At 42.2% G+C, this 25,430-nt stretch overlaps 1 protein-coding gene across 1 annotated transcript; it reads right to left on the bottom strand.

Moving 5' to 3' along the window:
• Window positions 1-855: 855 nt before the first annotated feature.
• Tmco1 (transmembrane and coiled-coil domains 1) lies at window positions 856-24,553 on the bottom strand. Its single transcript, XM_032915272.1, has 7 exons — window positions 24,320-24,553; window positions 23,881-23,958; window positions 18,451-18,510; window positions 16,076-16,122; window positions 13,287-13,354; window positions 7,841-7,985; window positions 856-1,287 (listed from the first exon to the last, which is right to left on the bottom strand). Exons 1-7 carry the CDS (start codon window positions 24,387-24,389, stop codon window positions 1,189-1,191), a joined length of 567 nt encoding a protein of 188 aa, XP_032771163.1. The 5' UTR covers window positions 24,390-24,553; the 3' UTR covers window positions 856-1,188.
• Window positions 24,554-25,430: the final 877 nt, after the last annotated feature.

Genomic DNA, 25,430 nt, shown 5'->3' with positions numbered 1-25,430 from the left:
TCAGCAAATACATTCCCAGAAAGGTCTAGACACGGTAAGCAGTGTCCACGAACGTCCAGTGCTGAGACGGAACTCCGAGTACTCCTAGTAAAGAGGAAGCAGGCCTTTCTCTTCCATCGAGCTGCTATTTCAAGGCAAGCAGGAGAATCTGAGATAAGCACAGGTCACCTCCTCACTGCACTGTCCCTTCCTTTTCTGCGCTTATGGTTTGTGCTAAAGTTTTATTGTCACCTCCATGTAACCATGTAACCTGGCAAGAGGGAACATTAACTACGAAATTCCCCAGGTCGGACTGGCCCGTAGCCATGTCTGTGAGAGACTGTCTGGATTGGTGAGTGATGTAGGCAGGCCCAGTCCAACCCTGTACAGTTACAGAATGTGATCCTCCTAGGTGGCTGGGCCTGGCAGCTAAGACAGAGCTAGCTGAGAGCAAGCCAGAGTGAGCTGGCTGGTAAGCCATCCTCCACGGCTTCTGTCTCGGTTCTGGCCTGGGTTCCAACCTTTGTTCCCCGAATGATGACTTGTGTCCTGGAAGCATGAGATAAAAACCCCTTTCCTCTTGTAAGCTGCTGTGGTCACAGTGTTTGACAAGCACCAGAAAGCAAACTACAACACTTTCAGAGTGTACACTAGGACGGTCCCATCTCTTGAACAGGAGACAAGGCTGGTAAAAGAACATGATAAAACTTTATTTTAGCTCTTTTAGACCAATGCTTATCCTTGTGTTCAGATTACAGAAAATATTTTTTTTAATATGCAAAAAAATCAAACATCTCTCTCTCTCTAAATCAAACACCTAAAAATTTGGCTCATTGTCAAACACAAAGTGACATATTTGGCTTTTTAAAAAACAGGACAAATAATGCCAATGAAGTTGTTACATAAACTCTTTTCTCCTAGTTGCTAATGTTCACGGACAATCTGCTCCTGTGTACACGGCACATACACTGAAATACTGAGACAAGAAAGATGATGCTGTGGTTACATAGATCACCCAAATGGAACCAGTGAGTGCACTTACAAAGAATCATCATGATCATAAGCACTATTCCATTAGTTAAGCAGTGTTCTCATTTGTTCATATCCACAGCCGAGAAATAGCTCAAACTGAGAATGTGGCCAGGTGCCTTGTTAAGTCTGATGCGAATGTCTGAAAGAATGATCGGAAATTCAGAATTCTGCTTTCCCTCAGGAAAACTTCCCAGAAGGAGGTGGGGGGCCAAGAAATCCACCAGCCTGCTTGGTGGCAGCTCGTGAAGGGGCAAGGCCAAGAATCTTCTGGATGTTCTGTAAAGAAAGCATAGGAAGACCTGATTTTTAATATAAGCTATAAAAAGTGTTTCACATATATTCAGCAAAGAGAATGCATATAAACTAAAAGTACGGTTAAGAACTGTACATACATGATAGGACCTGGGCTGCTAATCTAAAGAAGCCAACTTTGTAGAGTGAATCTCTCTCTCTCTCTCTCTCTCTCTCTCTCTCTCTCTCTCTCTCTCTCTCTCTCTCACACACACACACACACACACACACACACACACACACACAGGGCCAGACACTGCTTCTTATTGAGGTGCATTTTACCAGTGAGCTGTACCCCAGGTTATCTATCTATCTATCTATCTATCTATCTATCTATCTATCTATCTATCTATCTTCCTTTCTTCCTTCCCACCCACCCAGTTCTGGCTTTTTGAGATAGGGTTTCCCTGTGTAGCCCTGGCTGTTGGGGAATTCACTCTGTAGACCAGGCTGGCCCAGAGATCCGCCTGCCTTCTTCCGAGTGCTGGGATTAAAGATGTATACCCCCACCACCCCACTGTAATCTTTTAACACAAAGGCTGTTAAATACATGGGCTTTCCCTTGAGTATAGATGACTGACTTTAGTCTTTACTGCAAATAGTGACAGAGGGGCTGGGACACAGCTCAGAGGAAGAACACTTGCCTAACATGGAGGTCACAAATCTTTAGATTTTTAAAACTTTGCATCTTTTTCTTTACCTTAATTACATCTAATATAACAATATAGGTGTATTCAGTTTTTTTAAATACTGAAGCAGTTTCTAGAAAAAAAATTTCTTTTAAACATTTCCTTCTTTTATTTATATCAATACTGAGTACACCGTCGCTGTCCTCAGACACACCAGAAGAGGGCATCAGATCTAATTACAGATGGGTGTGAGCCACCCTGTGGTTGCTGGGAATTGAACTCTGGACCTCTGGAAGAGCAGTCAGTGCTCTTTATCTCTGAGCCATCAGTTCAGCTCCAAAAAAACCCAATTATTTATGTTCTGATTTCTTTGACTAATATAACATTTCATTTAATTGCATAACTACAATAATAAGTAAAACCAGTATAAACAAGTTTTGGAAAACAATCGACTTTTGGAGCAGACAGGCGTGGGTGCTAACGAGTACTCATGAACAGACAGCTGACTAGAAAGTCAATTGGGATGGAGAGGGCAGGTTATACCTCGGCCAACTGTTACAAAGTTCACAGCATCTTTGAAGAAAAACTTAGGTATTATTTCACTACTCTTCTTGATTCCTTCATTTGGTATTTGAAACCACTAAACTCTGGAAAGGACTAATGGGTTCTCCAAAATAACGAAGTTAAATTAGCAGCAGGTGTGGTGGTTCATGGCTGTAATTCCAGCACTCAGGAGGTGCAGGCAGGAGGATCAAGAGTTCAAGGCCAGCCTGAGCTGTTTCAAAAAGCTCTAATTTAAACCCCTATGCTTTGATTCTTAGGTCTAGTGGGTGCTTTTCCACCACACTATGTTAAAGTGCTGGTCTCAAGAACAAACGGCATTCAGTATACAGTTTTATACGCCTGAACATATACATCTGCCCTTCAATACTCCATCATCTGTTGGGCTTAAGACACTAGGAGAACGCTCCTATCTTGGCTCCTTTGAAAATACTCACTACTTTAATCCCTTGTCAGGAAATAAGGAAGAAATACAACTTCAAAAACCCCTTTAATTTATCATAAAATATTTAAATATATTTGCATACAATAGCTCATACTTGAATGAGAAATGTTAAAATGAATTAGGAAAATCAATCATTAATAGTTCAGGCTGAAAAAGGAAGACCAAAGTGTGGCTACCTCAGTCCTACTTGGAGTGGGGAACAAAATAATCATGGGAAGTTGAGGGTGGGAGGAACTTGGGAGGAAGAAAAGAGGGGGAGAGGAAAAAAGGGGGGACAGCATTAGGTGTGGGAGGAGACAGGCGAGATGTACAGAGGGTCAGGAATTTGAACAGAGGTGTGTAGCAATGGGGGATGGGGAACTGGGGGTAGCCACCAGAAAGTCCCAGATGCCAGAAAAGCAAGAGACTCCCAGGACCCAACTGGGATGGCATTAGCTGAATAACCCACAACAAAGGGGAGAGAACCTGAGAGACCATATCCAGAGGTTAGCCAAGGTCTTTAGTCGATGAATGGGGCCACCCACCTCTCATGAAATTTTAACCCAGAATTGCTCCTGTCTATAGGAAATACAGGGACAAAGAGTGGAGCAGAGACTGAAGGAAAGGCCATACAGAGAGCCCCAAAGGGGGAACCATCCCGTATGCAGTCACCAATCCCAGACACTACTGCAGATGCCAAGAAGTACTTGCTGACAGGAGCCTGATATAGATGTCTCCTGAGAGGCTCTGTTAGAGCCTTACTGATACAGATGTGGATGCTTTCAGCCAACCATTGGACTGAGCACGGGAACCCTAATGGAGTTAGGAGAAGGACTGAAGGAGCTGAAAGGGTTTGTAATTCCATAGGAAGAACAACCATATTAACCAACCAGACCCCTCCAGAGCTCCCAGGGACTAAATCACCAACCAAAGAGTACACATGGAGGGACCCATGACTCCAGCTGCATATGTAGCTCGCATCAGTGGGAGAGAGGCTCTTGGTCCTGTGAAGGTTTGATGCCCCAGCGTAGGGGAATGATAGGGTGGTGGGGTGGGAGTACATGGGTAGGGGAGCAACCTCATGGAGGCAGGGGGAGAGGACGTGGAATGTGGGGTTTTCGGAGGGGAAATCGGGAAGGGGGATAACATTTGAAATGTAAATAAACAAAATAACCAATAAAAAAAATAGTTCAGGCTGGAAAAATATCTGAGCCTGTATTTTTTTTTTTTTTTTTTTTTTTTTGGTTCTTTTTTCGAGCTGGGGACCGAACCCAGGGCCTTGTGCTTCCTAGGCAAGCACTCTACCACTGAGCTAAATCCCCAACCCCCTGTATTTCTTTTATAATAAAAATAACTTCACAGGGGCTGGAGAGATGGCTCAGCAGTTAAGAGCACCGACTACTCTTCCAGAGGTCCTGAGTTCAATTCCCAGCAACAACATGGTGGCTCACAACCATCTGTAAAGAGATCCGATGCCCTCTTCTGGTGTGTCTGAAGACAGCTACAGTGTACTTATATGTAATAAAGATAGTTGTAAAAAAAAACGCTGCATAAAGCAGTGAGAAAAATAAAAAAATATGCTTACCAACTTCCAGCTTTTAAAATGTGAGCATTAATAGCCAGGTGTGATGGCACAGGCGTGATGGCACACGCCTGAAATTCCCAAACTTGGAAGGCAGAGGCAGGGGGATCAGGAGTTTTAAGGCCAGTTTGGGATACATAAGATTTGTCTCAAGAAAAAAAAAAATTAAAAACAACAAAACTGACCAGTATTTCCTGGGCACCTACAATGTATTTAGCACTAGGCTAAGGATTCTGAGAAATAAGAACAATGTGAAATTATACAATAGAGAACACATGATGATAACATTCATTCAGCCAACAAACACAAAAGAAGTCTAGACAAAACATACAAGGGATCTTGGCCCAGTTATTCTGCAGAGACGGGGTCAATTATGAGTCCTTGTCATTTTCCAGAATAAGAGCCAGTTTAAAAACACTGATGACCTTTAAATGACAGGGTTACTGCAACAAAGTAGAAAATGGGAAGAAGGTAAAATCTACTTTGGAGAACCAAGACACTGAGTGGGCAGACAGAGAGCTCCATGTCCTGTTGAGGACCTTACCTTTTGACTCAGGGCAGCATGGCCAACAAGTCACTCTAGAATTCTGTGCTTTTGTCCACTTTGGCCAGTGCCCAGCAGTTAATACAGAGACCCAAACTAGGTAAAAGGTTGAGAATATGTGACTGAATGGTCAGCTGTATTCAGGCTAGCCATATCAACATCCCAGAAGGAGGAGGGTGGGGAGGAGTACTGTAAACTGTCTTCTGGATGAGCTCATGGCAGTTGGAGCGGGCCTCCGGGGCCCCACTACTGGTTTAGGAGCTACTGGCAACTGATGGCTACTAAGGGAGGAAGGGTCACTTTTCTTTGGACAGGTGGTGACTGCTAGGTTGCCCATGCTCCCTCTAGTGGATGACCCATACTTATACAGGTAACACTAACAGGGCTTAGGTTAGGTTAGGTGAGGTTACAAAGGAAAAAGACATAAAGCCAGGACTCCAGGACGGGACATGTCAGTGTGGGTGTGGTGAAGTTGAAGGGAGGGGTAGGGAGAGATATACAAAACACATTTGTATACAAACATCAAAGTCTCAGAATAAAACATTGAGATGGGCACAGTGACGCATGCACTTGGGAGGTAGAAGCAGGCAGGTCTCTGTGAGTTGAGTTGCGGTCAGTGAGACTCTGTCTCAAATTAAAAAATAAAATAGGTTGGGGATTTAGCTCAGTGGTAGAGCGCTTGCCTAGCAAGCGCAAGGCCCTGAGTTTGGTCCCCAGCTCTGAAAAAAAGAAAAGAAAAAAAAAATAAAATAAAATAAATATATTAAAAAGTTTTGTAAGCAGGGAGGTGGTGGCATATACCTTTAACCCCAGTACTTGGGAGGCAGAGGCAGGTGGATCTCTGAGTTCCGGGCTGGCCTGGTCTACAAATGAAGGCCCATGATAGCCAGGTTACACAGAGATATACTGTCTCAGAGAGAGAGAAAAAGTGGGGGGGAGGGAGAGGGAGAGTATGGGAGCAAAACAGGAGGAGGAGGAGGAGGAGGAAGAGGAGGAGGAAGAAGAGGAGCAACCCAAAAAGTCCTGAATCCTGACGAAGCTAGGGATGGAAGAACCGTATCATAACAAAGGTGATGGACAACAAACCCAGCCAACTCTTACTAACTAGGGAAAGCTGGAGACATATCCTTCGAAATCAGGAACAACAGAAAATAACCTACTTCTACTCTTACTACAGTAGTGCCGAAGTCTAAGGCAGGCCAGACAGGGAAGAGAAACGAGATGTGAGCGACCATCCCGCCTGCAGCTAAATTCTCCACCAGAGAGCCCTGAGAAGAAACAAGCAAGGGTGTCCCGTGTCACAAGGGCTGTTTCTGTGTACTGCAAAGAAATGACAAACAAATTCAGCAAACTAGAAGGACAAAATGAGCATACGAAAATCAATGGCTTTTCTCTGCACTTTTCTCTATTAACACTGAGAATTGATTTATAATAGCCTCAATACAAATAAATGGAATAAGGTTCAGGAGAACAACAATCCACCTAGTAATGAACCTCACTAACAACAGCCCTGAAAACAAACAAATGACTAGAAACAGGAGAGGAGGCAGCCACGGCGGCAATGGTGGCAGCGGCAGCAGCAGCAGCTACTGAGCAATCCCATAGGAAACACTGATAGAGCCAGCGTGTACTGTGAGGCACAAATACCTCACAAAAGGCCATCCTCAGTGTTAGCCTTCATCTCCGACTCAGACTCATTCCTCTCACCAACAACGGACTTATGGTCCCTGCATCCCCACCACACCTCCAAGCTTTCACTCCTGCTGCCTCCTCTGTCAAGAAAAGTGCTAAGCCTGTTCCTCATCCTCCAGGACACAATTCAAATCATCCTTTTATACAAAATCCTAGTTTGTACAGCAATTCCCTGTGGTCACTGTGTCCCTGTAGCAGGTTTCTAACTCCCATTGCATTTTGCACACACAGAGGTGGGGACAGGCACAAACTACTGCTATTGTCCCTCAGGGTTGGATTTCCACCTAGAATCAGAGCCAATAGTCCAAAAGCTTTTAACTTACTTATTTTTAGTATGAAGCCTAGAATTCACTGTTAACCCTGACAAAAAAACTCAAGTTCTTAGTACCTGGACTTAACTGTAAATACCTTAAACTCACTGTATTATTGATATTGTTAGAACACTGTCCAAAAATGGACTTTCATGTAGGGACTTGTGAGAAAACCCTAAGAAACAAGACAAGAGTTTTCTGACCTCAAAACTGAGTTGTTCTTGGACTGTGTTTTCATGCTTCTCTCAGGTGAAATGGAGAGGACTGAGCTCAGCTGAGGTTATAGCTGGCTATTGTTACTGGCTTACGTTTTTGCCACGTTTGGCTTGTCCTTGTGATTCTACACTTTACTCATGTGACTCTTCTCAAGCCTGAGAGTAGAAAGTGTCTGATGCTCTGAAGAAAGCTGGCTATTGCATGCATCCGCCTCGTTTTTAGGCTCCATTCTCCCAGGCCCCACCACCTCCAGAGCAGTGAACACTCCTGAACTGACAAAAGGCACCAGTACATGCGAGAAATACTGTTGGGACAACCGAAGTCACTGCACTTAGAGAGATCCAACGAAGAAGGAACGAGGATCAAGAATGGGGTGTGGGAGCCATGTTTGGGTGCAGCTGCCCTCATCCCTAACGTCAGTCATCTAGACTTGCAGGCATTTAACACAGCTGGGAACAACACACGGGAACTCCAAGTGAGTCACTGAGCGAGCTGAGTAGCAGTTTACAGAGGTAAAGCTGCTGTGAGCAGTGGCAGAAAGGAGAGCTATACACAGTAAAGAAGGGTGTGGGCACTCACCTGTCGAATTGACATAGTACAGAGAATGTACAGGAAGATGAAGGAGCAGTCTGTGGTGTCATCTCCCAGCAGGTTTCGGTGAGACAGTCCTTGGATGTAAGAGAGAGGAGTGAAGGGGAGCTTTGCCACCACTCTACCATCAAATCTAAAATGAAAAGATAAAAAAAGCAAAGAACTGTTATTTTTAGAACATCAACAAAGTTATTTTCAGGAAAAAGTCTGGGTACAAGTAGGACACGCTTTAACTAGGACTGAGGTGCAGTGATTTGCAGAAGGACCCTGGCTAATCAGTGCACTCGGAACAAGTGCCTCTCCGTGCTCTTGGTAGGACACCCAAATTACAGAGGACCAAAAAGACTTCTGTACAGTATAGCTATTAGTATATGGTCTATAAGAAACTGAGATAGTTTTTTTTTAAGTATCCTCTTTGTTGGGCAAGGTGGCATATACCTTTAATCTCAGTACTCAAGATGCAGAGGCAGTTAGAGCTGAGTTCAAGGACAGCCAGGGTCTATACATAGCAAATTACAAGCCAATCAAGGCTATAAAGTGAAAACTTCAACTTCACAGAATTGAGTCAAGATGTGCTCTCTGGGTCATAGCTGCTTCTCTGGCCTTTCTTGCCTTCTTCTGAGACAGGCTGATGCTGTATTACTTGAACCTGGCCCCAAGTCTGCAGTGTTTGCGGCTGGAATAGTCTCTTAAATGCCTACTTTCAGTCTTAACATTTATAGACAGGCAGCAGGTGCTTTAAGAAAAAGACCAACCAGAGCTTCCAGGGACTAAGCCACTACCCAAAGACTATACATGGACTGACCCTGGGCTCCAACCTCATAGGTAGCAATGAATATCCTAGTAAGAGCACCAGTGGAAGGGGAAGCCCTTGGTCCTGCTAAGACTGAACCCCGTGAACTAGATTGTTGGGGGGAGGGCGGCAAGGGGGCGAGGATGGGGAGGGGAACACCCATAAAGAAGGGGAGGGGAGAGGGGGATGTTTGCCCAGAAACCGGGAAAGGGAATAACACTCGAAATGTAAATAAGAAATACTCAAGTTAATAAAAAAAAAAAAAAAAAAAAAGACCTGCTGGGTTGGGGATTTAGCTCAGTGGTAGAGCGCTTGCCTAGGAAGCGCAAGGCCCTGGGTTCGGTCCCCAGCTCCAAAAAAAAAGAAAAGAAAAAAACAAAAAAAAAGAAAAAGACCTGTTAAGTGTGTTAGTACACACCTGTTTGTTTTTTGTTTTGTAAAGATTTATTTATTATATATAAGTACACTGTTGCTATCTTCATGCACACCAGAAGAGGGCATCAGATCTCATTACAGATGGTTGTCAGCCACCATGTGGTTGCTGGGATTTGAACTCAGGACCTCTGGAAGAGCAGTCAGTGCTCTTAACCACTGAGCCATCTCTCCAGCCCAGTACATACCTGTTTTAAGTCTAGGATTCTAGAACTTGGAAGGCAGAGAGGGAGAACAATTGCATTTTCAAGGACAGTCTATACTACACAATGAAATCCTGTCTTGATTTTTTAAAAAGCAAGATAATAAAAGCAAGGAAAAAAAAAACAATGATAATAATAGCACAAAAATTCACAACCTACTTGTGCGCTGAAGAATCAAGAGAGGAAAGATAAGATATGTGAAAGGCACTTAGACAGAAGCTACAAAATGTAAACGGACTGAACAGAAGCACTACTCTGCCATGAGAAACTAAACGTATAAAGTGAGACAGAAGCAGGCAGACCTCAGTGAGTTTGAGGTCAGCCTGGTCTACACAATGAGTTCCAGGGTAACCAGGGCTATGTAGAAAAACCACATCCCAAAAACAAATGAAAAAATACAACAGGTCAAACACTCCAGGATTAACTGATCAAAGTTTCTTCTATTATTATGTGTGCATGGGTGGGTGTGAGTGTAGCGGCCAAATGACAATTCTGTAGAAATGGTTCTTTCCTTCCCTCTATGTGGGTTTCAGGGCCCAAACTCCAGTCTCCAGGCTTGCACAGTAAGCTGCTTTACTCACTGAGCTATCTGGCCAGTTCCCTAACAACCCTTTATATGTTTAAGCGATATAATGTTACAGGCCATGGAGCAGAGGGAGTGTGACACTTCAGTACATTTATAAAATGTGTGATGATCAGAACAATGGTCAGGCTATCAGCTGTCTATATCCTCAAAACGTATCCATCCATCCATCCATCTATCTATCTATCTATCTATTTATCTATCTATCTATCTATCCATCTATCCATCTATCTAGTTATTTATCTTTTGGTGATGGGAACACTCAAGATTCTTGCTTCCATATTTTTTTAAGTGTACAGTACATTATTAGCATAGCAGGCTCTAGACAGAAGAGCTGACATGTCACATGGTATAAGAAGAGCACCAACTCTTGAAAGCTGTCCCTAGCATCTACATGCCAACTGTGGTGTGCCCTTCAACATCATACACAAAAATAATAAACGAGGGAACACGGAGTTATAGGATAGAAACCATGGCATTTCTAGATACTCCATGAAGTTATTTAATCTTCCAATGTCTTCCAGCTTTAGAGGCTTATGGTTCCAAGAAAGATCAGCTAAGTAGGTGGGGTTTGGGGTTCTTTTTAAGATACAGTCTCACGACATAGCTCTAGCTGACTTGAAACTCACTATGGAGGCTTGGCTTCTCTTGAATTCACCGAGATCTGCTGTCTCTGCCTCCCCCGTGCTGGGATATTAAAGTCATACGCCATCTTGTCTGGCTAGAAATGTAATATTTTTGTGTTTAGACATTCTCCAAACCCCTCAACTGTATAAAAATATACCCTTTCTTCTTCTTTCCCTAGTATACCTCATACATATTTCTAACACAACACCTGTCAATGTTATCATTTGTTTATATCACTTATCTTCCCGTAAAATTTTGATAGCACTGAGACATAGGAAGTAAGGGTGGATGTTGGAAGGAGACAAAAAAGACAGACAAAAAGGAAGTGTGATGAAAAAGAGAGGGAGGTAAGGACACAAGACAGCCAGAGCAAGTTTACTGACGTGGTATAGTTCCAGTGAATGCTGGATGTCTGCCTAGCTCTGTCAAAGCAGCGCCTCATGATTGCACCATTCCATCACTCGCTGTTTACACAACAGTACCTGACCTCATCACTGAACAAGATTATAGTTGTTAGCACTCTATTTTAAGAGTCAAAATGTTTTTATATGAATATGTTCAGTTTGAAGAAGCATATTAGTAAGCAATTTAAAAACAGAGGAATATACTGATTTATTTTTAAAGACTATATAATGTCTGAGCTTTTACCTGATAAACATTCTCACGGTCAAGTAGATTTAAAAAGTTATTATGAGACAGGCAATGATGGTGCATGCCTTTAATCCCAGCACTCAGGAGTAGAGGCAGGTGGGTCTCTGAGTTTGTGGCCAGCCTGGTCTACAGAGCAAATTCCAGGACATCCATGGCTACACCGAGAAACCCTGTCTCAAAAAACAAACAAACAAACAAACAAACAAAGTTATTAAATCAATGCTTCTCAACTGTGGTGGTTTAAATGTGCTTGGCCCAGGGAACGGCACTATCAGAAGGTGTGGCCTTGCTGGAGAAAGTGTGTCACTGTGAGGGTGGGCTTGGAGACCCTTCTCCTGGCTGCTCTTGAGATGGTCTTTCCCGGTTTGCCTTCGGAATAAGATGTAGAACTCTTAGCTCCTCTAGAGCCATGTCTGTCTGAATGCTGCCATGATTCCTACCATGATGATACTGGACTAAACCTCTGAACCTGTAAGCCACCCCCAATTAAATGTAGTTTCTTAGAAGAGTTGCCTTGGTCATGGTGTCTGTTCTCAGCAATGGAAACCCTAACTAAGATATCAATGGTCCTAAGGTTGCCACCCTTTCATACAGTTCCTCATGTGACCACCAAGATCATTTTCATTGCTACGTCATAGCTGTAATTTTGCTGTTATGACTAGTAATACAACTATGTTTTCTGATGGCCTTGGTCTACCCCTGTGAGAGTCGTTCAACAGCCCTCCTCCGTCCCTGCGAAGGGGAAGGGAGGTTCTGACTGCTGCATTATATGATTGTATTCTCTAAAATGAAATTCTTGTTTACATAATTATATTGAAGTTATTAAAAAAATAGGATAGGGGTAGGGGATTTGGCTCAATGGTAGAGCGCTTGCCTAGCAAGCGCAAGGCCCTGGGTTCGGTTCCCAGCTCCAGAAAAAAAGAAAAGGGAAAAAAAAAAATAGGATGGTGAGATGATGACCTGCTCAAGTCCCAGGACCTATCTGACAGAAGGAAGGACAGATTCCTGCGAGCTGTCCTCTGACCCCCACGCATGCATGCTGATTTAATAATAAAAATCCTAGCTGTTAGATTTACCAATGCTTCAGGAGCCAGAGCTGGGATGAGAACCTGCTGGCTCAGAGAGGCAGAGAAAGCACCCAGCTTGCCTGACCTTCCTACTCTACCAAACTCTCCTTCTCCACCGTGCCTTAAACACCTTCTAACTCAAGGGCTCCCCTTTCTGTGCGCTCCCTGCCAGCAGGTTGCTTGCTTGGCCACTTGACCTGTGCTGACTTTCTTTAGCTCTCGGATTAGTGCTAGAGCTGAGGCAAGCATAAGTACTTGTTTATGATAAACAGAAAGCTCTAGGATCAAAGGCTGAGCCATACCACAACCCAAACCAGGTTTTTATAGTTCACAATCTCAGGGTTCACAGTGGGATCAAATATCCTACAACATAATGCACTGTCTCTGTCTGTCTGTCTGTCTGTCTGTCTATCTGCCTCTCTTACACACACACACACACACACACACACACACACACACACACACACACACACACACACACACACACTGATGTCTTTAGAAAGTCCACACTGACATAGTGGTGGGTGGGTACTCTCAAATGATTATGAAAGATACATTACAGTGAGGATACACTCAAAGCCCACCATATTCCAGTACTGCACATGCATATAGTGTTTATAAGCCAATTTAAAAGGGCAGACAGTATGAGGGAAATTTGTTCAATGTACAGTGTATACTTGTAACACATAAATGAAAAAGTTTTTCTTGATATATGAATAATGTATAAGTTTGAAATTTTGTTTTCTTTCTTCCATTTTTTTTGGAGGCGGGGCAAGGGTTTAAGACAGGGTTTCTCTGTGTAGCCTTGGCTGTCCTGGAACTCACTATGTAGAGCAGGCTGGCCCTGGAACTCATAGAGCTCTACCTGCCGAAGCCTCCCAAGTGCTGGCAATAAAGAGCGTGCACAACTGCCTGGTTTTCACTATTTTTGAGAAAGGATTTGGCTACAGAGTATAGGTTGGCCTCAAACTCAGAATTACTTTAAAATTCTGACAAATACAATATTACTACAGATCTTATGCTCACATGCATACAAACAGAACATTTATTAGGCAGAAACATATAAAAGGTTACTCACATGGAATTAAACATTCCCATTAAGGCAGTAAAACAAAAGCCAATTGCAAACATGGATTTCATCCGCACCTACAAGGAAAGCAAAAGATGGTCACTTTACACTAAATATATATACAAAAATTGAATGTACTTTTTCTTAAAAAGTTTTCCATAGAACTGGGAGGCAGAGACAGGCTGATGGGACAGGATGAGGTGAGATGTGAGGCCGGGGCTACGTAGTCAGTCTCTGTCTCAAAAACAAACAAACAAAAAGTTCTATTTTGTAAAAAGCTCCTTGTTAATTTAATTCTCCTTCCATCTCCAATTCCTCCTCTCCTTGTTACTTGTAACAAACTGAGACAGCTCTGAGGCCTCACTCTGGCCAACCAGTGTAAGAAACAACTGTTGACTGGGATCTGTCTTATTTTGGTGGAATTCTTGCGCTCACTGAATCTCTGCCTGTCCCATGAGGAGCTGGATCACAGACGTGCACTACCACAGTATCTGGCTCTGAAAAGCACTTTTTAAAAGGACAAACTTGAATCTTCTTAGGCTTTCTTCAAGGGCTGAGGTGTGCGACTGGAATAAGAACATAAGGCCTCAGGGAAAGCATTAACCAGTCGAGTGGATTTAGACTGAGGCACAGAGGCTTTGAGGGCATGCTAAGCTATGACACCAGCTTAGGGCTGTCAACCTCTTGACTTCATGAGCAACAGAAAGAAAGCAACATGGCAGGCATTGTGACTTAAATCTGTTATTTGCAACTAAATTATTATTAAATTCCACATTCCATAAATGCATATATAGATAAAACGAATATAAATGTATAGTTTTCAGACATTATCTCTGGATCACTTGGCAATTTTTACTTTTATAATTTCCAAAGAGTGAACATGATAAACATTGTGCTAAAGATGAGAAAACTCACTTCTAAAAATATCTCCCTGTTTGTGGTACCACATGCCTTTAATCTCAGCACTAAGGAGGGAGAGGCAGGCTAATCATTTGGAGTTTGCATATAGCAAGTTCCAGGCCAGCCAGGGGTACATACTGGGACTGTGTCTCAGAAAAAAAACATCACCTGTAAGTTATAGTCATTCTGGAAAATGATTTTTAGCAAATAAAGAACCATAGTTAAGATCTCCCAGCAAGTGAAGAAACTCATGGAGAATTGAGATGTCCCATGCTAAATATACAGAACTAGAAAACATAGCCTTGTGCCAAATAAGGGGTAAATGGGCTAGGAAATCTACTTTTCCTCACATTATCATGACTGCCAACAAAGCTATCTCCAGCCCCCGTCCTGGAATTACACAGATGCCATAAGCCAAGATTCAACATAAACACAGGGAGAAAACTAATTGGTTTTGTTTTAAAATAAAAGGGGGGGCTGGAGTCATGGGGGCTCAGTGGCTAAGAGTACTGGCTGCTCCTACTAGATGGCCTGGCTTCAATTCCTAGAACCCAAATAATGACTGACAATCATCTGTAATTACAATCTTGGTGGATCCACTTCTGGCTTCTGCAGGCACCAGGCATGTAGAGACATACATGCTGGCAAAATGTCTATATGCATAAATATAAATAATAATAGTTTTGTGGGGTTTTTTTTAGGAAAACTAGGTTCTTTTTTTTTTTTTTTTCCGGAGCTGGGGACCGAACCCAGGGCCTTGCGCTTCCTAGGCAAGCGCTCTATCACTGAGCTAAATCCCCAACCCCCGAAAAACTAGGGACTGGAGAAATGGCTCAGTGGTTAAGAGCACTGACTGCTCTTCCAGAGGTCCTGAGTTCAATTCCCAGCAACCACATGGTGTCTCACAACCATCTGTAATGAGATCTGGTGCCCTCTTCTGGGGTGCAGACATACATGCAGGCAGAGCTCTATACATAATAAATAAATCTTTAAAAAACAAAACAAAACCTTAAGAAAGCAAGACATTACCTAGGAAGCAAGAAGGCCCTGGGTTGGGTCCCCAGCTCCAAAAAAAGAACCAAAAAAAAAAAAAAAAAAAAAAAGCAAGACATTGAGTGTCATTGTAACTACTGTATTATAAGTGATAGAAACACTGTAAATATTATTCTGGAATGTGTTTTTTTCCCATCAGTTTTTTATCTCTAATAATGTTTATATCCCTTATTGCACATAAAAAAATGGATATATCAGTATCAAAGAAGAAAAAAAAAGCAAGACATTTCTCAAAAAGACAAATTATAACCTCAAAAGCAGCCTTTTAAAACAAACTACTAAAATGAAGGTTTTTGGCTTTTGGGGGGAGGGTGGGGGTGGGGTGGGGTTGTTCATTGGTTTTCTTGAAACGAGGTCTTCCTGGGTAGCCCTGGCTGGCCTGGAAGTCAGATTCCACTTGCTTCTGCTTCTGAGTGCTGGGATTAAAGGCATAAACCACCATGCCAGCTTTAAAATGAAGTTTAAATGTGGCAGCTTATTTTAGTTCTACTTAGTCCAATAATACCTATGATTTTTTTAAAAGATTTATTTATTTTATTTATATGAGTACACTATAGTATCTTCAGACACACCAGAACAAGGTATTGGATCCTATTACAGATGGTTGTGAGCCACCATGTGGTTGCTGGGAATTGAACTCATGACCTCTGGAAGAGCAGTCAGTGCTCTTAACAGCTGAGCCATCTCTCCAGCCCCCATATCTATGATTATTATTTATAGACCTGATAGGTGATAAATTTTAAGAAAAATGCAATATATTTGGTGCTTTTGGTGCTAATATATTGAACTTTTGTTGAAAAAAATAGCTTATGTGGTTTACCCTCAGTTCTACTCTGGACTCTTACCATTGACAGGTCTCTATTGTTGTTCTTTAGTTTCTCTTCTTGTCGCTCTGAAAAGAATAAACTGGTTAGTTCAAAAATATTGAGCACAGCCTAATTTTTGAATAAATTGTCATGGTCTGGAGATTACAATAGCATTTTGTTTCAATATCACTCAATAAGACAAAGTGAACACATGAGTTGTTGCTGACTCCGTACTAACACAATGTTTAAATATAGAAGGATGCCAAAATATTTTTTTTTTTTTTTTTTTTTTTTGGTTCTTTTTTTCGGAGCTGGGGACTGAACCCAGGGCCTTGCGCTTCCTAGGTAAGCGCTCTACCACTGAGCTAAATCCCCAGCCCCAAAATATTTCAATTTAAAAAGCGCTATGAGTGGCACGTATAGATTGGTGGGAACCAAGGTGTCTAATTGGACCCATGGCCCACTACATAAGAAGGAAATCATGCTTAGAAAGCTAACCAACTTCCTGGAGCTAGTGAGGTCATAGACCTTAGAAAAGGCTACTGGGCGTAGAGAGATGGCTCAGCAGTTAAGAGCTCTGGCTGCTCTTCTAGGGAACACGGATTCAATTCCTAACACCCACATGGAGGCTCACAATTTAAAAGCTTGAAAAAAAGAAAATCTACTACCTCCACTTTGGTGTGCCACCTAACTCCTTTCTATTCTAACTCTTATTCCACAGATAAGTACAGCTGCCTCCTCATCAAAGAAGCTTCTCTTTGCAACAAATGGAGACCACACACAAACACAAAGCAGAAAACAACCGCCATGCAGAACCAGCCCCAGTGGATACACCTACACCACAGCTCTGGCATTCCTGCTCAGGGAACATCACAAAAGATGGAGCAAAAGGATTATACAAGCCCAAACACCAGGAAGTCTGATGTTGAAACACTCTCCTAGAAACAGCTGCATAAACAAGACCAGAACAATGGCCAATCAATAGACAATAGATACGCTAACTGGAAGGGACAAGATTTCACAGGGTCCACCCCCAGATAAAGACCTTTATGAAACTAATGACTGCTGGGAGGGAAAATTAGCTTTGCTCAGGGATGAGCCCTCTTAATGGGCTCTAATACAAAGTGGTCACCTTTGAAACAGTATACACAAAACAACCAAAACAGAAGAACCAGATAGTAGTTACATACTTGTACATGCATGTACATAGATGTATGTAACAGTAATAATCAAAGAATAAGAGGCTATGGATTTAAGCATGGGGGGAGGTATGGGAAGGCTGAGGGACAGTACCAGAGAAGGGCTGGAAAAGGAACAGGGTAAAGTGATGGAACTATATTAAAAATATACTTAAAGGGCTGGAGAGATGGCTCAGTGGTTAAGAGTACTGACTATCGGGGCTGGAGAGATGGCTCAGCGGTTAAGAGCACCCGACTGCTCTTCCAGAGGTCATGAGTTCAATTCCCAGCAACCACATGGCGGCTCACAACCATCTGTAAAGAGATCTGATGCCCTCTTCTGGTGTATCTGAAGACAGCTACAGTGTACTTATATGTAATAAATAAATAAATCTTTAAAAAAAAAAAAAAAAAAAAAAAGAGTACTGACTATTCTTCTAGAGGTCCTGAGTTCAAATCTCAACAACCACATGGTGGCTCACAACCATCTGTAATGAGATCTGATGCCCTCTTCTGGTGTGTCTGAAGATAGCTACAGTGTACTTATATATAATAAATTAAGAAATCTTTAAAAAAAAAACAATATATATATATATATATTTATATATATATATAAATAAGGCTGGGTGGTGGTGGTGCATGCCTTTAATCCTAGCACTCAGGAAGCAGGGGCAAGAGGATTTCTGTTAGTTTGAGGCTAGCTTGGTCTATGAAAAGTTCCAGGAAAATTGAAATTGCACAGAGAAACACTATCTCAAAAAGCAAAATAAAGGGGTTGGGAATTTAGCTCAGTGGTAGAGCGCTTGCCTAGGAAGCGCAAGGCCCTGGGTTCGGTCCCCAGCTCCGGAAAAAAGAACCAAAAAAAAAAAAAAAAAGCAAAATAAAACACACAGACACACACACACACACACACACACACAAATACAGACACATATATACGTACACACACATACACACACACATATATACGTGCACACACATATACATATACCAAATATACACACATACAAACACATCACATATATATACATACACATACACACAGATACACACATATATACATATACACATACATACACACACATACACAAACATACACATGTGCACACACATATATACATACACAGACACGCAGACACACAATTATACATATATATATATACAGACACACACACACACACACACACACACACACACACACAAACACCCCAAGTTGTATTTAGGTCACTGTCTCACCTATCTTCTTTTTTTGTTGTCGACCAGCTGACTCTGTTATAGTTTCCTTCTTCTTCTCTACTGTAAACATAAACACATAAAATTGTATATTAAAAGGATGCTCTCTCATGAATTACTACAAAGGTACACTGATGGACTTTGGTCATGATAGAGTTAACTGGCAGAAAGGAAAAACTAAGCATTTGCTTAGCATGTGTAAGGCTTATTTTTTTTCCAAAGACGCCGCATAAATAGGACTGCTTTATGGGTATAAGTATTCTTCAGATGACAAGAATTAGATCAGCACAGGAAAACAAATCTATGTCTAATTCTAATTCAAACCTATTTATAAACCTGAAAAAATTTCCATGCCTAGATCCTTGATGAATTCTGAATATAAAGTACCAGGAAAAAATTACATATTGACATTTATGTGTTCAAGCCAGGCACTGTTGTCTATGCCTGTATTTTTAGAACTCCACAGGCCAGAGCCAGAAGATCACAAGCGCAAGGCTAGCCTGAGTGAGCCACATGGCGAGAATTTCAAAGAGTCAAAAAGTTTCAAGAGGAAAAAAAAGTTTTAAGGGCTGGAGATGTCTTTGCATGTTCAAGGCATAGAGTTCAATCCTCAGTACCAATAGAAAGAAAGAAAGAAAGAAAGAAAGAAAGAAAGAAAGAAAGAAAGAAAGAAAGAAAGAAAGAAAGGAAGGAAGAAGGAAAGGACAATAGCTAGCTTCTTAAGTATGTTCAAAGAGAATTTACAATGTTTTTCTTGTAAACATCCTTCATTAGCAGCTGTCCAATTGGTTATAAATTACAGAAGTCAGTGGCCACGCCCATTCTTTTGTATTATACCTATCATGGTTAAACTCTACATACAGCAATGACCAAAGATGTCAACTGATAATTCAATTAAAAATATAAATTTACTTCCAAATTACCATTTTAATGAAGTACAGAAAATTATGATTGAAGCACTGCCTAGCAATTCTACTACTAATTAAGATATAAAACAATATAAAGTTGAAGACTTATTTTTTATTTTATGTGGATGAGTATTTTTGCTTGCATGTATGTATGTGCATCATGTGTGTGCCTGGTGCCCATGAAGAAAAGGATATCAGATCCATCAGATCCCCTGGTATTAGATTATGAAATGATTGTGAGCACCATGTATGTGCTGGAAATTGAACCCAGGTCATGTGCAAGACCTACAAGTATCTTAATCGCTGTGCTCCCTCCAGTCTGCTATTTTGGTTTTTGTTTTTTTGAGACAGGGTCTCATTGTTATTGGCCTGAAATTCACTATGTAGATCAGGCTGGCCTCAAACTCAGAGACCTGCCTGCCTCTGCCTCTCTCTGCCTCTCTGCCTCTCTGCCTCTGCCTTCAGAGTGCTGGAATTATGGATGTGCACTACCATGCCCAGTCTGAAGTAAACTTTTCATTTGTTTCCAAATGTAAATAAACTTACTGTAAAAATTGTAGAAACTAATGAAGACTAAAAATAAAAAATTTATGGCTGAGATATGAGAACACTAATTGAAATAAATATGATACTAAATTATATTTATACATACAATACATATATATATATATATATATATATATACACACACACACACACACACACACATTTATATTTGCATACCAGTACATGCTGACTGGTATGTTATAATAACAAAATTTCTCAGAAAAATGGTATACCACAGAGATACTTTACTCTTGAGTGGATTAAACACACTTTACAAGTATCTAGGATTGTGCTAAGGGCTAGAGATACTGCTTTGCCTTCACAGATGTTATAATGTAGTTGAGCAAAGAAACAATCCCAATAACCATGGTCTACCGGTAGGAAAGACTGCAACTGTGGTCACCTTTAATCTCAGCACTCAGGAGGCAGAGGCAGTCGAATCTCTGAGTTCGAGGCCAGCCTGGTCTACAGGGCCAGTTCCAGGATAGTCAAGGCTATACAGAGGAAACTCTGTTGAGTGGGAGATGCGGGGGAGTGATCACAACTGTGGCAAGTCCTCCAAGGAGAGGTCTATGGATAAATCAAAAACTACAAAGATCTGATTCCATCTGGTGCCTAAATAAACCTGAGTTTACTAAAAAAAATACAAAGAGAAAACTTTTACCATGTAAAGGAACAGCAAGTACTAAGGACCCATAGTACGAAAAATCCAAGACTCATTCAGAAGTTGGAAAAGGGCCCTATGAAACCAGGCAAAGAAAACAGGAGACTGTGATATAAGATATCTTTTCCTGAAGATATTTCTTCAGGAAGGCCAGACGTGGTGGTATACCCTTGTAATGCCATTCTAGCAGAAGCTGAGGCAGGAGGATTGCAACTTTGAAGCAAGCTTGAAGTGTATAGTAAGCCCCTACGTCAAAACCCCACAAAAGCAAACAAATACAGTCCAAAAAGAAAGGAAGGAAGAATCATATTTTCCTGAGCTTGTCTGTATGTTCACCATGTCTGTATAGATGCCCACAGGGCCAAATTAGGGCAATGGATCCCTAGAACTGGAATTACAGGCAGCCATGAGCCACTGAGTCCTATTACAAGAACAGAAAGCATTCTTTTTTTTTTTTTTTTTTTTTTTTTTTTTTTTTTTTTTTTTTTTGGGGGGAGCTGGGGACCAACCTAGGGCCTTGCGCTTGCTAGGCAAGCGCCTACCACTGAGCTAAATCCCCAACCCCAGAAAGCATTCTTAACTGCTGCTCCATCTCTTGAGGGCTAAGGCCACATCTACCTACTTGCCTGCCTGCCTGCCTGCCTGCCTGCCTGCCTGCCTCCCTTCCTTTCTACCTGTTCTTATCACTATGTAATCCCTGGCTTTTCCTGAACTCACTGTGTGGACCAGGCTGGCCTTAAACTCAGAGATCGACCTGCCCCTACCTCCCAAGTGTTGAGATTAATAGTGCATGCCACCACAGCATGTACCAAGACTGGCCCATTGTTTCTTGAAGTTGGGTTTAGCTATGTAGCTCAGACTAGCCTCGAACCCACGACTCCCTGTTTCAGTGTCCTGAATATTAGAATCACAGACAAGTGCCATTCCACCCAGTTCCTAATGGCCATATAAAGACACTGAAGTTTTAAGAAGACAAGTAATATACCCAGATTTATGTTTTGAAAAAGTGCTCTACAAAGTAAATCTGAATAACTGAGGTTAGACACATGAGTTGCTGCAATAGATCCAGTGAAACACGCGTCTTTAAAATAGGTAGGTTTGACAGATATGGGAGATACAGAAAGATCTAAAACCATTCAAGAGGACAACAGTTACAGGCTTTGACAATGAAATGCAGGCAGGAAGTAATAAGAATACTTGAACAAAGGGAGTGTGCCTGATACCCATCACCCCTACACTAGAAAGAAGGTCAACTGGGAGGTCAAGGGCAGCCTGGGTTACAGAGCAAGTTCTAAGTCAGCCAAAGCAAGAGTGAGACATGTCCCCCAAAAACCTAAAACGGAACAACACAAAAAACCCCAAACCAAAACAGCTTTCCTGTTTACCATGCACCAGTCACTGCTCTAGTCACATAGGGTACAGACGTGAACAGCAAAGAACCAGGCATAGTAGCATTTTCGTGCTATGAAGTAGAAGCAAGCAACACAGAAAGCAAGTATTAACGACTTTTAGATTCCCTGCTAGAAGCATAAAGTCACCAAGGTAAGAAAATGCTGGAAGAAGGTCATGTTTGTGAAGGTAAATATAATGAATTTGGTTTTAAATATGGCGAGCCAACATTATCAACATTGACTAAAGAATGTCGGACTGTAATTTAAAAGTCTACACTGGAAAACAAAAGTCTGAGTTTAGTCTCCAGTTCTTTGTTTTCTTGTGATGTAAGTCTATCATTAACTTTCTGAGTCTCAATCTCCTGTCCCATAAGGTGGAGACATTTCTATAACCAACCACAGTGGTTTCTGTGGGAATTAAATGACGGTCATTTTTCACTGCTGAGTGTGGAACTCCAGGCTTTGGGCATATTAGGCACGAACTCTATCACAACTCTATACCCTCAGCCCTTCAAGTAAGATAATTTAGGGGAGAAGAAGTGCAAGGGAGCTGAGGAATGCAGGCCAACTGACAAAGAGTGCTTACCTACCATACACAAAGCCCTGAGTACAGGACCCAGCACCCCATAAACTGGACATGGTGATGAACAACTGTGATCCCAGCACTTAGTAAGCAGAAACAGGAGGATCAAAAGTTTAAGGTCAACCTCAGTTAACAGAGTTCAAAGCTAACCTGGCCTACATAAGACCCTGTCTAAATTTAAACAACAACAACAAAAACCATTCACAAAAGTTACAGAGATATAAGGAGATAAGAAGAATATAGCAATAAAGCTAGCTATAGAAATTCTTAGGAGCCAAGTTAGGTGTGGTTTTGGGTTCTGAATGGCTATAGTTCCATCACTTGGAACATAGGACAATCAGCTCAAAGTCATCTTCAGCTAGTGGGTTCAAAGTCAACCAGGGCTAAATGAGACTTACCTCAAAAGATAAAACAAAAAGAATACTGGATACCAATGGTGCCTTTATAGAACCATTCAGAGCCCCAGTAATTGGGGAGCTGAGGGCAAGAAATCATAAATTTGAGGCCTGCCTGGGCTACCTAAGACCTTATGTATATGATCAATGAGGCCTGCCTGAGCTATCTAAGGCTTTATTTATATGATCCGTTGTGCCCTGCTAAATTTTAACTTTACTTCAATGGCCACAAGTTTTACCCATTTTAATTATTTTTTTTCAAACATTTTTCAGTTTTCTCACCCAGCTGAAACTTGACTTGCCTTAACCCCAAAGGGTACCACTCCCATTGACACTAGTCATAATGAGTTATCATTCTCCAAACACATACTAAAATTCCCATGTTTACTAATGTGATTTGTCCTTTACCTAGAATTTCCTCTCTCTTATTTTTTAATCTACATTCTAACTAGCCCACAAGGCATTCAAACCATCTGTATCATGAGGCCTTCCATAACCCCTCACAACAGAACAGGACCTCTTTAGAATGAAGGATGGATAGGTAGACAGACAGACAGACAGACAGCTGCCATGACCTCTTTCCCCTGTAGCTCCTCCCACCCCCTTAGGTGGGGTCTCAATTCGCAGCTCTGGCCTGGAATGCAGTATGTAGACCAGGCCTGCCCTATCTGGAGCTCCACCACACAGAGATTCCTTTTAGCGTTTTGATTTCTATTTTTACCAAGTTGGATTATGGTTTTGTCTGTAACACGAATCTCCCTATGTAGCCCACACTAGCTTGGAACTCACAGTCCTGTCTTCATCTCCTGAGTGCTGAGATTTCAATTGCTCCAACAAGGAATACTGACCTCTTCGTGTATTCTTGGTATGCTCCTAAAATAGTTACTGTGAACTTGCACCCAGTGAACTTACTGTGTTGAAACTTACACCCTGTTACCATACTCACATTTTTTACTTTGTTTTTCCACTTCCGCCTTCAATCTCTTGTATTTGTCTGTCCTGTAAACCAGGACCCAGGTTATGCCTAAAAATATTAAAAGCGACATGCTAATGAGAAATGAATGGAAATCACAACGAATTGTCTTTGTTAGTGTTGGAGACAAAAAGATTTCGACATTTTGCTCTAGACTTATCAGTAATTAACTTTTTTCAAAGTCAGATCAAAACATTTTTTTAAGTGTCTCCACAAATACGTAAAGAAAATCAGGAAGTATGATTCCGCACTTTTCTCCTGCTTCAAAGAGGGGATGACCCCAGGATTTCTTGAAAGGGACCACTCAAGTCGCAGGAAGTGAGGCTCCCGATCTTTCAAGGGGTGCGAGGGATCCCAGCACCCTTCCACCCTGAGATTATTAATCAAACGTCCAAGAAACAGCCGCCCTCACCCTCGGCGAGCAGCGCGGTGCACACGGAGATAAAAACGATGAGCAGCGTGTCTGCAAACATGGTGCTCATCTCGGTCGTCCGTCCCTGCGCTCCCACCCTTCACGGGGGAAGCACTCAAAAGCCAGAGAGACGGGGAAGAGACGGGGAAGAGACTTCGCGGGAGCGACCCTCGAGGAGCACTACAACTTTGACAGCACGGAATCTACACTTCCGCTTCCGGGGCACGGAACCGGAATTGCATCTTTCATTCTCGCCGTGTGGCCACTTGAGTCGGAAGACTGCAGCAACCCGCAAGTCTCGGGGGCTGAAGGCGCGCACCAGACCCAGTCTCGCGAGAGTTGGAGATGCCGTTTCATCGGAGGATGGCGGTGTAGTGGAGGTGAGCGCTCACCTCCTCCGCGGTGTGTTAACTGCTCTCCGAGCCCGATCGCCTACCTCAACACTAGAACCCTGCCATGCGGGATCTGCACTTCACCTCCAGCCCCACCTCTGTGGCCGAAAAGTTAGGCTAACATGTGCCGAACGCCAGGGTTTGGGTGCTCGCCCCTGGTCGCGTGGCTGGGCGCGCCAAGTTGAGCTAGTCCTCGGTCGCTGGGGAAAATAAGCCTTTATTACGCTGGAGGAGGGAAACGGTTGCACGCTTAGCTGCGGCTGAGGTTTTATTGGAAGGAAAGTCCTGCGGTGGCACGGTTGACGGGAAAGAAGTGGAAAGGGTGAATTCGAGAATTAGAAGTGTTTCTGGAAAAAAGCAAAGAACTTTCTAGGCAAAGTGAAAGGCGGAGAGAGGGAAAGGGGTGTTTGAAAAGGCGTGGTGTGTAAAAGAAGGTCTTGAGAGAGGGTCATAAACTCAGATGTCCTCTGTGAGGGACTGTAAATTACCTTGTGCAAGCTGGGCAAGAAAGTGACTGGGAAGTCCTTGATGAAAGCACTCAATTCCTCCCAAACAAGCATTTGTTTAGGTCCTAAACAAAGGGTCCTAATGGGGACAATGAACGCCTGATTTCTCTGATCTGGTTTTGTTTTGCTTTTTCTTCAAAACAACTCAGAAATCTTGACTTGTGTGTTGGTGTTTTCTTTGGGATAGGGTTGCACTGTTTCCTGTCATCGATT

The sequence above is a fragment of the Rattus rattus genome, chromosome 10, assembly GCF_011064425.1.
Source record: "Rattus rattus isolate New Zealand chromosome 10, Rrattus_CSIRO_v1, whole genome shotgun sequence".
In the NCBI taxonomy this organism is placed as follows: Eukaryota; Metazoa; Chordata; class Mammalia; order Rodentia; family Muridae; genus Rattus; species Rattus rattus.
The sequence above is the reverse complement of the archived record's forward strand: the minus strand, read 5'-3'. Positions and strand labels throughout refer to the sequence as shown.